The 15,003-nt window shown below is 34.7% G+C and overlaps 2 protein-coding genes across 2 annotated transcripts in view; both read left to right on the top strand.

Moving 5' to 3' along the window:
• Window positions 1-831: 831 nt before the first annotated feature.
• LOC107729225 (sorting nexin-6-like) lies at window positions 832-14,310 on the top strand. Its single transcript, XM_016539657.1, has 13 exons — window positions 832-888; window positions 4,492-4,542; window positions 4,850-4,960; window positions 6,107-6,228; window positions 6,301-6,424; window positions 7,430-7,525; window positions 8,263-8,368; window positions 9,662-9,737; window positions 10,081-10,120; window positions 11,124-11,210; window positions 11,515-11,674; window positions 12,765-12,850; window positions 13,452-14,310. Exons 1-13 carry the CDS (start codon window positions 832-834, stop codon window positions 13,503-13,505), a joined length of 1,170 nt encoding a protein of 389 aa, XP_016395143.1. The 3' UTR covers window positions 13,506-14,310.
• A 260-nt stretch (window positions 14,311-14,570) lies between these two features.
• LOC107729290 (E2F-associated phosphoprotein-like) overlaps window positions 14,571-15,003 on the top strand; it is a 5,804-nt gene continuing 5,371 nt past the window's right edge. The window contains exon 1 of the mRNA XM_016539756.1: window positions 14,571-14,757. Within this exon, the coding sequence (XP_016395242.1) occupies window positions 14,687-14,757 (71 nt within the window). The 5' untranslated portion in view covers window positions 14,571-14,686. The remainder of the gene's footprint in view (window positions 14,758-15,003) is intronic.

The raw sequence follows: 15,003 nt of genomic DNA, 5'->3' as shown, positions 1-15,003 counted from the left end.
TATCTATCTATCTATCTATCTATCTGTCTGTCTGTCTGTCTGTCTGTCTATCTATCTATCGTTCTGTCATTTTATCTATCTATCTATCTATCTATCTATCTATCATTCTGTCCTATCTATCTATCTGTCTGTCTGTCTGTCTGTCTGTCTATCAATCATTCTGTCCTATCTATCTATCTATTTATCTATCTATCTATCTGTCTGTCTGTCAATCATTCTGTCCTATCTATCTATCTATCTATCTATATATATATCTATCTATCTATCATTCTGTCCTATCTATCTATCTATCTATCTATCATCTATCTATCTATCTATCTATCTATCTATCCCTTAATGCTCTATAGATATAGAAGTACGTAAGGTCAATACAAACTTAAAGACTTTTTAATTCTGCTTTAGGCTATATTGAACAAACTTTACTATACTTGACAAACTTTGATTTTCTAGTTATTGAATGGTTTGTTAGTGTTTGGTTAAGCTTTTTTAGGCATTCTGATTCTAGCATACCAGTCAAGTAAAGCGTTGAACTCACTAATAGAAAATCATATACATACATCTTTAGATTGAGAGCAGCACTTAGTAAAGTTCAAATGAGCAGCCCAGCCCCCTTCACTACTTCTTACAGGCCAGGCGGTTTCTATGAGCGTGGTCTTGCAGTAGATCTGGGCTTGAGGCCAGTGGCTGCTTTTCCCTTTGGAGAATTTGATCCGCAGGCAGGGAGCAATCCTCTGCTGCTCGGCGCTATTTAAGGCCAGCATGCTTTTGTGTCTTGTCATCGTTGTGCACAAATGGCAAAACTGAACATGCTTCCAAAGAGCTACAAAAGGGATGCTGGTGGACAGGCTGGGCAGCGGTTATAAAGAGCGGTTTTCACTCTTCAATGAAGTAGCACGAATGAAAGGAAGGTCTCTGTTTCAGTGAAAAACATAGGGGGCTGCTCTCAAATATCACAGACCGTTTTAAAATACAATGTGTAGATTGTTACAAATCTAATCCCTAAAACCCCCTCACATAAAAGCTCTGCAGGGAAGGAAAGTACTGGCCTTCATCTGTGCTGTTTATTATAGTTTAGTTATGAACACACTGCAGTCTCCTCTAGGAAATTTCTAGTAGTGGTTATGAAACTAGATCTCAGTGCATGTAGGCACATTGTGGGGGTGAAGACCTGGATATCATATGATATTCATCTAAGATGGGGTTAACAAGGGCAAATGACAGTATCTAGAGAGCAGGGTGACTGATGGCTATGTAATGCAAATATACATAATACAGTTCATTGATAGCAAATGAGATGTACACAAAATTACTAATAATAAATGAATAATGAAAAGAATATAAAAATTATTAAATTAATTATATTCTAAATGCATCATATATTTTTTTAAATATTGTTTACTTATGTTTATTATTACTTTGGAACTGACACACAAGTTATTGACCTTTAATTGGCCTGGTTGATATATTAATCTGTCATCAGAAAATGATTTTGGTTGATTATAAACTCACACAAACATCTTTTAACTACACACCACTGTTCAAAAGTTTGTGGTCGTTAAGATTTGTTAAAAGTTTTTGAAAGAAGTCTCTTATTCTCACCAAGGCTGCATTTATTTGATCAAAAAATACAGGAAAACAGTAATAGTGTGAAATTACTGATATTATTATATCAGTATAATAATTATATTATTACAAAATATTATTACAATTTAAAAGAACTGTTTTCTGTTTTAATATATTTACTCCAGTCATCATTACTCCAGTCTTCAGTGTCACATGATCCTTCAGAAATCATTCTAATGCTGATTTGGTGCTCAAGAAACATTTCTTATTTAAAAATAAATAAAAAAGACCCATTATTATATGTTGGCAAGGATGCCTAATCATGCATTAATACAGACAAACAATAGAGCAATCTCTACTCAAAAGACACCATGCAGACAGCAAGAAAAATACATGTTTATTTACTTGCAATCTTAAAAGTTGCATCTACTTTGGGCTCACATAGCCAACTTATTAGTCAGAGCTTTTATGTCCACCACTGCACGAAACAAAGTGCCTTTCATGTAAGCCCTGAATCTCTGTGTCTGGACAAGTGTGCTGAAAATAAACAAATGACCTCTCCTTGCTCTCCAGTAGGTTCTGTGCAGTGAAAGGGTGTGTGCACTGCGCTCAGAGTATTGATAGCTTACTGCTGCAAAGCATGTGAGAATGTGCGACATGTTGTTAAAAACATTTCACGAATACGGTCAACAAGCTTAGCTGTTCCTTTTCATTTAAACTGAAAATCTGTGAGTTTAAAGGAATAGTTAAGCCAAAAAGGAAAATTTGCTGAAAATGGACTCACCTTCAGGCCAGATGTAGATGAGTTTGTTTCTTCATCGGAACAGATTCAGCAGTACATCACTTGCTCACCAGTGGATCCTCTGCAGTGAATGGGTGCCGTCAGAATGAGAGTACAAACAGCTGATAAATCACAAGTAATCCACACAACTCCAGGCCATCACTTAATGTCTTGAGAAGCAAAAATCTGCATGTTTGTAAAACAAACAAAAAAAACAAATCCATCATTAAGATGTTAAAATACGAGTCCAGATTCAGGAGAGAAATATGCACAGAAATAAACACCATTTACAAGTGAAAACAGTCCAAAACAGTTTTAAACAAATATGGTGGTGGATTTTGATGTGAAAGGACAACAGGGGACGGACTTTTTCACTAGAGGAAGGGTTATTATTATGTTCTATGGACTGGCATTTTAGCCAGAAGCAGCAGTTATTTCATCTTCACAGATATTTCATTGCCATTTCAGTTAACTGAACTTTTTGTTCGGTTATTTTTGCTGTGGTTTGTTGTGTCTATTGCAGTGCAACATGACCTGATGAGGGCATATCAATGTGGCATTGCATATCACAGGGTCACAAGATTTCACTTGAGGACAAAGTTACTCAATATGTTATTATGATGCTCACGTCTGTGATGTTGATGCCTGTATATCATTTCTCAACATGTTTTGATGTCCTGAGCCGGTGCAATTAATACAAGGTTATATGATTTTATATGCTCTTTAACTTTATAATGACAAGCATTTGGTATACAGAAATCACTGTGTACCGTTTTATGATGGTGGGTTTTCCGAAGGCCCAAAATTGACACTTGACCAGTGGCTGATCATTACCTAAAGTCTATTAGTATGCACAAACTATAACACGGGCCAAAGCGGTGAGCTGCAGTGTGGCACGGCAGAAATGATTATTCTCTTATCTGGATTCTTGCCGTAAAAATAATTATCCAGCAGTGCTGGATTCTTTCAAACTCATCTGACTTGAACTAATTAATTAGTGGGGTGTTTCCGTAAGAACAGCATCACACTCCACCAGCAGGTGAAGATCAGCAGTTGATCTCTCCGTGACTAAAGTGAGTTTGTCACCCTCTAGTGGTGAGTAATCACATTAACACAATCATATAAACACATCGGTGACAATTGTTGCAGTGACCCCTATTCTGTACAGACTTTGTTATATAAGACTGTAATGAAGTTACAAATATAATAATATTAATAATAATAATGTATTTTATTTATTTATATAGGAATATGTAGCCTATAACATATATGTATATGTAGATACAAATATACATGGCATATCTGATTAATACGAAAATGAATAAGAAACCTAAAAGAGTTAAGCCGAATATAATATATCTATATAAATTGCAATCGAATAACAAATAATCATAATTAAACGTTATTTATTTTATTCATATAGTAAAAACAGTGTTTACAAAGTGCTTTACAAGAGTATATACAAATATGGGCCTACATAACATCGGAATGATAAGATAACAAGAAAAAAAAACATATAATATAATAAATATTATATAATATTATATAATGTTCAAATTAATATAATAATAATAAACGTTATTTGTTTTAATAATATAGTAAAAACAGTCCATGTTTTGCTTTCATGTATGCGTAGAGAGAAATATACATAAAATATGTGAATAATAAAATAACAAGAAAAATAAAAGGGTAAAGCCAAACCTATAATATAATATAGATTTAAATCTAATAGTAATAATAAAACAACAACCACAACAACAATAATAATAACAACCGTTATTTATTTTATTAATATAGTACAAAACAATGTTTACAAACTGATTTACAAGGAATATGTTTATAGCCTATATGTAATTACAAATCTGCGTGACGTACATGGATAACAAAAAAATTAAGAGTAAAGCCAAACAATAAAAATTCTATAATAATAATACTATCTAAAATGTCAAATCTAAAAAAGCTAATAAATGAGCAAAACTTGAGCAGTTTGTCGGTTTGTACTCGAAGGCTCCGCCTCTCAGATCGCCTGGCCCAGTGACGTCACACACCCTCTGCCACAAGTGCTCCGATGCGTTGAGTAATAACGAGCATCTGTCGTCTGTACATTCCGATCGTTCGTTCTGATCTTTCTGTGTGTCTCTCCACAGCAAGAAGGGCTGGACGATGGTCCCGATTTCCTCTCGGAGGAGGACAGAGGAGTAAGTTTTTTTTTTCCTTTCCTCATTTCTGTTCTGTCTCTGTCCTCCTACTGTGTGCTGTGCATGTGTGTTGTGTGTGTTTGTAGTCAGAGGACGTGTGTATTACTGCTGGTGTCACTGTGGCCCTGTGTGTGTGTCTTATTTGAGTCCGTCTGTTCCCTTCCTCCTGACAAACCTCACACACACAAACCCTTGGATGCACAATGATTCGCCTTAGACTCTCTAGTCTGATGACAATACCAGAAACTAGGGCAAGAACCCACATCATGCCACTAACCATGAACTCGTTTTGTGTGTTTTTTTCCAGAGCACTCTACCTAATTTCAAGCAGAATGAATTTTCAGTGGTCAGACAGCATGAAGAATTTATCTGGCTCCACGACTCGTTTGTGGAGAATGAAGAATACGCAGGTTATATTGTAAGTACCGTTAAGTGTTTTGCATATTATAGTATAAGTTTAGTGATGTATCAGATAGCTTGCCTGTTAATCGCAGTCACAGGTCAGTTGTTTGCAATTATGCTAGTAATGTAATTCTTTAATTTGCTTTACACTGGATGCTTGTTTGAACTGTATGGGTCATACTCACTTTTAAACACTACTTCATTATGTGTGTTTGAGAGCAAACGTTCCAGTCGCTCTTGCCAAGGCTGAAATCATTGCTTAATGTCCTTTTATAGGCCTGGTGTACATTACAAGGTCTGTTGCATGGCAAATGTCATTTTGTTGTAGTTCAGGTGCATGAAAAAAAGGAAATGATCTTTGGTGCAGTTTCCATTCTGGATATATTGGTTGAAACTATTATTAAACTAGAAGAGTAAACCGACAAAATTGATGTGCGATATGCTTTATTTGTTTTCCATGTCATATCCATGTTGTTTAAAGTTTTTTATTTTAAAGAAATGAATCCTTTTATTCAGCGAGGATACATCAATTTGATCAAAAGTGACAGTAAAGACATTTATAATGTTTGTTTTTTTTCAATTAATGTTCTTCTAAACCTCCTTTTCTTTAGAATCTTGAAAAATCTATCACAGATCTTACTAAAATATTAATCTGCACAACTGTTTTCAACATTGATAATAATAAGAAAGCAGCAAAGCATCATATTAGAATCATATTTCTGAAGGATCATGTGACACAAGACGTGGTGTAATGATGCAGAAATTTTAGCTTTGACCACAGGAATGAATGACATCTTAAAATATATTAAAATAGAAAATTGTTATTTTAAATTGTAAACATATTTCACAGTGTTACTGTGTTTTTGGCCTGCTGTCCTGTTTTTATTAGCTTATTTTCTGCATTATTTTAAGTATCGAAGAAGTCTTTTGCTATCTGATTTAATATAGTTTCATCTGAAATACTCGGATTAATACTCGGCACTGACTGCCATTTACAATATCATCAAAGCAAGCCTGAATTATTTATAGCACTTTGCATTAGGCACAGCAGTGTGAGCGATTGCTATTATGAATCCCAGAGTCTCATTACCAGCCCCCTCTGAAGGCAGTTTTGAGAGTCATAATGCCACTTGAATATCTAACATAAAGACTTTCCCTGTAGATTCCTCCTGCTCCTCCGAAACCAGATTTCGATGCATCTCGGGAGAAACTTCAGAAGCTGGGTGAAGGTGAAGGATCTATGACCAAGGAGGAGTTCACTAAGATGAAACAGGAGCTGGAGGCGTGAGTTGATCGATTGTTAGTGCATTGCTAGTTGCACGACTTCATTATTACTAATATGAAAATGTGTTGCAGTGAATATCTGGCCATCTTCAAGAAGACCGTGGCAATGCATGAGGTCTTTCTGTGCCGTGTTGCTGCCCACCCGGTCCTGCGCAAAGACTTGAACTTTCATGTTTTCTTAGAGTACAACCAAGACGTAAGTGTGCCATTTTTAACTCTGACATTATTGTTCTAAAATGTTTGGAAAATTGTAAGCACAAGTACAATATTGTTTTTAATTATTGCTTTTATGTATTATTATGCATGTTATTATTTACATTATTTTAACCATTGTTTTTTTTAAGGCAATGAATCTTGTATATATTGAATATAGATTATTTGATCATGAATTTAATCGTTCATTTCATCCCCAATGAATTCAAAATGTTAAATGTTACTTAAAATCTCCTTTAAAGGGTTAGTTCACCCAAAAATGAAAATTAGGCTGTGTTTTACTCACCCCCGAGGCATCCTAGGCATACATGAATTTCTTCTTTCAGACTAATCCAGTCGGAGTTAGATTAAAAATTGTCCTGGCTATTCCAAGCTCTATCATTGCAGTCAGCGGGTGTTGCAGTGCTTCAGTCCAAAAGAAGTGAAATAAAAAGCACCCATCCATAAAGGAGGATTTCGATATAAGCCAAGAGGAGACTAAAGTAAGGAAACTTTGCTTCCTTTGCTCCTGTTAACAAACGTTGGTTTTCACGAGACTCACCGGCGCATGCGCAACGCTGACCTCATATGTCATGCTCCCGGAACTGCTTCTGTGTACAACTGTTGGTGCAAGCTACATTAAAGTGATTATTACGTTTTGGATTCCTCTGAAAGAAGAACGTCATATACACCTAGGATGCCTCGGGCGTGAGTAAAACACAGCCTAATTTTCATTTTTGGGTGAACTAACCCTTTAATTATTTTTCTCTTTTTTTATTTGAAACTTGGACACAAACCAAAAGAATCAGATTATTCATAACAAATGAATAAGTCTGACATCAGTGCAAACAGCAGATGAGATGTGCAAAGCAAACCAGAAGAATATTTAATGACATATTTTGAAACCAAAACAAATATAGAAATGCAAGTGTCATTCTCAGTAGAAATGAAAAAAGATTTGAGCATTTAATTGTTCATTTGCCCTGGGATTTTTCACTTGTAATTACAGCTGAGTGTACGAGGGAAAAACAAGAAGGAAAAGCTGGAGGATTTCTTCAAGAACGTGGTGAAGTCTGCAGATGGGGTTCTTGTGGCTGGAGTGAAGGTCAGTTCAGTATGTAGCCTTCTTCCCATGTCATGTGACTTTTTTATGTGACTCTGCTTTAGAAATTAGGGGGTGGAGTGAGATGCCACGACGTCAGCCACCTTTTTGAGAAATTATTTACTTTGGCTTGAGCTTCTTTGTGTTTAGCTGTAGGTTGAATGATGGTATGACTCCCTGGTGAACGCTTCGCTAGTAGTGGAATGCACAATGGCCAAAACCAAAAATAGAGTGGTATGGTACAAATGTTTAGGGTCGCAAGAACTTGCGCATCAAAGCACACAGTAAAACGGTAATATTGGGAAATATTATTACAATTTCAAATGTTTTCTTTTTGAATATATTTTAAAATGTAATTTATTCCTGTGATGCAAAGCTGAATTTTCAAGCAGCCATTACTTAAGTCTTCAGTTTCTTATGATCCTTCAGAAATCATTCTAATATTCTGATTCGCTGAAAATTTCAAAAGAATAGCATTCATTTGAAATAGAAATCTTCTGTAATATATTATAAATATTTTAATGTCACGTTTGATCAATTTAATGCATCCTTGCTGAATAAACATATTAATCTCTTAAAAAAATGAAATCTTACTGAGCCCAAACTATTGAACAGTAGTTTTCATTTAAGACTGCCAGAAAACTTGTCAAAACATGTTTCATCCTGAAATCCTATTATTTATTTCATCATGAGATTGACTTCTTCATATTTCATGTGTTTTTATTGATTTTTTATAACAGGACGTTGATGATTTCTTTGAACATGAGAAGACATTCCTTTTAGAGTACCACAACCGTGTCAAAGACGCGTCTGCCAAATCTGATCGAATGATCAGGTCTCACAAAAGTAAGTTTCTCTTTTCCATATCTTATTTTTATGGGTGAATTTGTCACACATTTGTAAATGCTTCTGGCTCACATGACCATGTAGCGTCAAGGATAAGGCAAGGTCAAAGTTCTTCAGTCACAGGAAGTGTGTGTTATAAAGCTAAATGACAGTAGTACCTCTATAGGCCTGTCACGATAACAACTTTTTGTTGTGCGATATATTGGCCCAAGTAGAAAAAAAAAATGCACAAAGAACTTGAATGGAGGTTTTTCCATCTACAGACTTTTTCCTTTTCTCTGTAAATGAAGGGTGCACACTATTGCTGAAAAACACAATCACTACTTAGCAGTCAGATGTCCGTATGCACAAAGGCACAGATCCCTAAACAAGGCCATATCTGCAGATGAAACTTTTTTTGTAGAAGCATTTTTAAAATATGAACTAGCACCTCATGACTACACCACATTATGTACGAGAAGCTGCAAAAGACACATGCGCAAGTGGAATGTACAAAACATGGTGACATTAATTTTTAAGTAAATATAATGGGCGATATATTGCATCACCAAAAATTATTGAGGTCATGTACATATATTGCGCGATAAGTCGATATATTGATTATTGCGACAGGCCTATACCTCTACCAATAGCATTTCAGGTATACCCCTAAAAACAAAACAAAGCTGTTTTAGCATTGTGCTGTTCATCTCGTCTAAGGTTCATTTCACACTTTATTCAGTGTGTCAAAGCTTTGAACTGTAAATAAGCTCATCATGTTTTGCCGTGTGTGGATGAGGACGTTTCCTCATATTTCAGTGTTTGCTTCTGTTTGTGTTCATCATTAATTTGCCTGGAAAGGTTGGTTTTCTCTGTTAGGAGTGATAACAGGAAATTTAGAGGCGGTACATACAGTAATACTGCTTAGTAGGACAATGTGTCATTTGTCAGGAAGCCAGTGAATGTCAGGTGACTCAGTTGACTTTTTAAAACTATTTGATGACATGCAATGTATTATGTAAAATGATCTGAATAATATTTTAGAGATTTCAATGCAGCACTTTCCATTAATGCAGATGAATTCAGAAATATGTTTTGGTCATTCACATCATTTTCTTGCATCAAGTGTCTGTCCAATTCCGAGCCAAATGTTTTGTCTTTTCCTTGTGTCCCTTATTGGCACAACACTGAAACATGATCTGGAAAAGCAGAATGCTGTGAAATGCTGTTAAGTGCTGCATCACGGAGTCAATGAATGTGTGAAACCCTGACAGCATTGCCTCGTCTAGAGATCTAACAGGATGTGTGTTTCAGGTGCGGCGGATGATATCAACAGAATCGCCTCCACGTTGTACACCTTAGGAACCCAAGACTCCACAGATCTGTGCAAGTACGACAGTGTTTCCCATGTAGCTCCACACGTTTCCATTCCACTCCACCACTTTTCAGTTTTTGTCCATGTAAACACGTGCTATAGATGGACGTGTTTGACTGTTGCATTTGCGTCTCACGACTGCTTCAGCATATTGTGTATGATATGGCATTGTGAAAACACAGCAGTCAAGTTACAATACGTTCAACTTTTAAATAGCATGTGTCGAGGCCTTGAGTTTTTTTCCCAATCCACTACCAGTGTCTGACGTTTTTCAAAGCAAAAATGCATTCTGTGTATGGCCCAGTGTGAATGGAGTCAAATCTTTGACTTGCTTTTTGCTTTGTTCCCTCATAAACAGATTTTTCCTGAAAGTGTCAGAGCTTTTTGAGAAAACACGGGTAAGTGCTTCCAGTTTTATAACATAATTTGAACATAGATGCTTTTTAATATAAAGTGGTCAAAGCCCTAATTTAAACCTGGAAATATTTTTTTAAATAATAAAACATTTAAAACTAAGAAACATTATGACATTGTAACATTTTACAATAAAATATATTGTTTAACTAACAATGAACAACATATTTACAGCTTTTATCAATTTTTGTTAACGTTAGTTAATAAAAGTACAGTTATTATTTGTTTCCGTTTACAGTGCAGTGAAATTAATATTAATAAATACAACTTTTAATTTTAAATGTATTAGTATTCATTGTTAGTTCAAGTTAAAAACAGAAGTTAATTTGTGTGTTTTTTTTACATTTTTATATACTACATGTTTATTTAAATTTAGAATTTGCTTTTATTTTTAGATTTTGATTTTTTTATAGATATTTAAAATTATATATTTTTAATATTGTTACGTTTTTCATTTTGAAGTTTTATGTGCTTCTGTCATATTTGTTAGTTTTTTTTAAATGACTTCCATTTAGCTTTACATTTTTTAATTTCTGTTTTAGTTTGACTAATTTTAGTACTTCATCCTAAAATTATTTGATTTAGATGCCAAGGCAACATTTCTCATTTTTATATTTTTGTTTTGAAGTTTACGTTTTTTATTAATTTATTTCAGCTTTATTTCAATTTCCAAAAAAAGCTATTTTTAATGGTTTTAGTTTTAGAGAATGTCACCGTACTTAACTAATGTTAATAAATGAGATCATATTGTAAAGTAAAATAAAAGTAAATGTGACATTGGCTTCAGTCTTTTCACTTTATTGTTCATAATAAAATGTATATAAAAATTACTTTTACTTTTCAAAAATTTTGTGACTGCCTTTACTCTCTAAGGTGAAGAAGAGTTCATTTGGAGAGAAGGCAGAATTAGCTGAATCAGAGAGTTAGGGGTTGTAAAGTCACTCACCTCTTCCTCTCAGTTGTTTTCAAACTCTGTTTCCTGTGCAGAAAATTGAAGCGCGCGTGGCTGCCGATGAGGATTTGAAACTTGCCGACTTGTTGAAGTACTACCTCAGAGAGTCGCAAGCCGCTAAGGTAGAGCCGTGTGGTCAGCATGTTGAACTGGCAGCCGGTCATTAGAGGGCTTTCCTACATTAGCGAGTGATTTGTTGCTGTAGCCCTGGATACAATGTAATTAAGCTACAGAAGTGATTCTGTCCTGACTGTCCAAAGCAAAACAGTGGAACAGTGACCTCTTAAGATTCAGTTTAATACAGAATAGATTGTTTGTTGCAGAGCATTGATCTTCTACTATTCATAGTTCTTGCTTCCTGACCCAGTTTAAAATGCTTTTAGATTGTGTTTTCTTTATTTGTAAACTGCATTATCTCTTCCACAGGACCTCCTGTACAGACGAGGAAGAGCATTAGTTGATTATGAGAACGCTAATAAAGCTCTGGATAAAGCCCGAGCTAAAAACAAGGACGTCCTTCAAGCAGAAACCACACAGCAAGTGTGCTGTCAGAAGTTTGAGAAAATCTCTGAATCTGCAAAACAAGGTACTTCATGTGTATCAATCAAAGTGATTTGAGTACAAAAATACTTGATTTTACACCGTTTCCTAACCAGACGCAATGTAATACAATTTGCTCTTCTTCTAAACTGGCACAGGCAATTGCCATTTGTTGATTGCTTGGTTTTAATAGATGTCACACTAGTTGGCTCCACCCACCGTTATATGTCATTGGTCCAAAATCCGACTTCACTGATTGGTTCTGATTGTGTCATTTTACACTAGGACTGAATAATCAAAATTAACCTGAAATAAAATTTTGATATTGCTTAATGTTATCAAATTGCTACTATCAAAATCTACTATTGCTATTATCAAAAGGCTATGATTTAATTAAATATATGCAAAGCATATTTTAGAGTGAAGTGCGCAAGTTTCCAGCTATGGGTTTAATCAGAATAAATGATTGGAGAAGTCTGTCATTTTCACTTTTCATTTCATACTGATTTTAAAGGCTCCTTGAAATTTTCATCAAATAAAAACTTGATTGTTTAAGCTTTAAAAAGTAAGATGGCCAAAAAATTTTGTATTGTAATTTTAAAGTTATACTGTAATAAAATTCTTCTTCTTAAATACCATGTTTTTATTTTATGGTGAAATATTGCAACAGAAATATTAATTTGTTTAATGTTTTTTTATTTAGTAATAATTATCATAATAATAAATAATATAAATTACAATAAAAATAGTAATAACACATACATACATATATATACTGTATATATTAGTCATGTTGATTATTTAATTACACTTTTTTTTTTTCTTTTACATTTTTCACAATCTGAATTTTGTTTATCAGAAAAATCACATTTCTTTTAAAGTTTTATTCTCCAAATCGTGCAGCTCTACTTTTGCTTTTAATTTGGACAGATAATTTTGTCTGGACAAGGTGTTAATGTGGAAATGCGTTTTTGAAAATGACCTCGATGTTAAATTGTTATGTGGCATATTAGTTTAACCTCAGATTGCTCCAGGGAGGTTGTCTGTTTATTAAAATGACTGGGAATCACTTTGGATAAAAGCATCTGCTAAACGGCTGTTTGCTCACTAAATATTAATGCTTGTGTTCCATTTAGAACTGATAGATTTCAAGACACGGCGAGTAGCAGCGTTCAGAAAGAACTTGGTGGAACTGGCCGAGCTGGAACTCAAACATGCCAAGGTTTCCATTCACTTTATACTCTGACTCTCAATGATGTCAAATACACGTATTGTTTATTCCTAATTTATAGGGAAGTAACGATTCACTCAACTCACGATTCGATTCACGATTTTATTTTATTTTTTACAAAATGAGATTTAAGACAAATTATTAATTAAATGTGTCCTTTTATTATTGCTTGGACAAAATGCTGCACATTTCTTTGTGAAATTGAAATATAACACTATAATAATATACTGAGTTCCGGTGCTTGATTCTGATTGCTGAGCCACATTCGAATCTGTTGTAAATTACTCTACAAACATACACCTTTGTTTACCTTTTGTGTGTTGCTCGGCAACCACTTTGTTGCAACCACAACTGATTCTGAGGAACTACATTGTTTGGTGGAAGAATATCATTACACTTCATTTGCTCTGTTTTATTTTGTGAAAACTTACTACGTATATGGAATAACCGTTTTATAACAGCAATAAGCCCCGTAAAGCCGTGGTTTGCAGTAAATTTATAACAGCTAAAGGGCATTAAACCCCCTTAGCTGTTATAAATTCACTGTAAACCACGGCTTCTTGGGGCTTATTGCTTTAATATCTCTCTCCAGGGGAATCTACAATTGCTGCACAGCTGTCTGGGGGTCCTGAAAGGGGACACTTAGGTCCTGGAGCCAGGTTCTCCATATAGGGCTTTCCCTGCTTTGGTCTCGTCTTCATTCGGAAGATGGAGGAGAGAACATACCTGGGGTCAGTTTGTCTAAAGAGACGTCTATACTTGCCACTACCAGAGACACCATACTCCCTCCACAACCCCCCTAAAGTGAGGCAGTCCACTGTGGAAGATCACCTGATCCACACAGCACAAGATATACGACTTCATTTAATCACACATTTTTAACTTTTAATTGTTAATTGTTTTCCATGGGATTCGCTACGTAATATTCGTTTCGGCAGTTTTTGTCCCGTTTGTTTCGTTTCGCTTGTTTTTGTTTTCTCTGTTGTAATCTTCGAAGTTAGTTTTGGTGATCTGTGTGTGGATGCTGCTCAGATATCTTGTTCAAGTTGAGCTGATTGTTATTACAATTAAAGTGTATGGTCACTCAAAGCCTTGTACATGTGTTAGTTTTCATCGTATAGCTATGGATCATCGTAATCAGACTCATTTTCTGCAAAGCAGTTTATTTCTCTTTTTTTCATTCCTAACAAATAATGCTTCAGTATGTTTGCCTTAAAATGTAGATTAATATGACATTGTTAAAAAGAAATCATACATGGATGCTTTTTTTCTCCAGACTTTTTTTAAGTGCACTGCATATGAATGTTGTTTTCTTTTTCACAATATGTGACCAAAGCTTCCATTTATTCAGATGGAGGAATGCTGACATAAACGCTGATAAAATTACCATGAAAATAACAAAAAATAAATGATGCTGTTTACTTTAAGTGAGATTTTTTTTTAATGTCAACTGATGGTTTGAATTAATGGACACATTAAATAAAGGAAGTGTTCGCTTACTGGCAAAATATTTGTTATCTTACACAATGAGATTTCTTTAATACAATCCAGCTGCCACTTATAGTTCGGGAGACCTTTAAATAGTCTTTGATTATTTATTAAATGTAAAAATGACATGAAAATACATTTACACAAGTTGTAACCGCAATCATGGTGATTTGATATAATTAACGTTTTTTTTAGTGGCTTTTATTTTGACAGCTTTATTTTGAAGTAAAAAAAAAAAAGCGTGATCCGGAGATACTCTATAACTTGCTTTCCGGTGCTAAAGAGTTAATAAAGCAAAACGCGTTTTATTTTCCTAGTGTTTTACTCGAAATAAGAAAAATGAATCGAAAAGATGATTATGATTCATATGAGATTGAAGAGCCAAGCGATGAGGAAGGAGCCGGAAGCAGGTAAATAAAAATAACAGCAAACATTCTCTCAGGTGCAAACATGTAAACAAACAAATGTGAACACCAGCAGCTGGAGTTTGACCTTATATGCCTTATGTATGTTAGAAATACATTGGTATTAGTATACATGGTTATTTAATAGCATTTCCATCGAGTTGTAAACATGAGCATCATAAATGCTCTTCAGAGATCAGATTGACACAGTGTTTTCTACTTGTGTGTGTGTGTGTGTGTGTGTGTGTGTGT

The sequence above is a fragment of the Sinocyclocheilus rhinocerous genome, unplaced genomic scaffold (assembly GCF_001515625.1).
Source record: "Sinocyclocheilus rhinocerous isolate Xijiao unplaced genomic scaffold, SAMN03320098_v1.1 scaffold1268, whole genome shotgun sequence".
Taxonomy (NCBI): Eukaryota; Metazoa; Chordata; class Actinopteri; order Cypriniformes; family Cyprinidae; genus Sinocyclocheilus; species Sinocyclocheilus rhinocerous.
Note: the sequence above shows the minus strand (reverse complement) of the source record. Positions and strands in the feature narration are given on the sequence as shown.

What these genes read in the sequence shown, in the direction of transcription:
- LOC107729225 (XM_016539657.1), top strand. Translation starts at nt 832, where the DNA reads ATGCTGGTGGACAGGCTGGGCAGCGGTTATAAAGAGCGGTTTTCACTC. An exon ending in GACTCCACAGATCTGTGCAA is followed by an intron (nt 9,738 to 10,080) that starts GTACGACAGTGT and finishes CCTCATAAACAG; the next exon opens with ATTTTTCCTGAAAGTGTCAG. An exon ending in GAGAGTCGCAAGCCGCTAAG is followed by an intron (nt 11,211 to 11,514) that starts GTAGAGCCGTGT and finishes TCTCTTCCACAG; the next exon opens with GACCTCCTGTACAGACGAGG.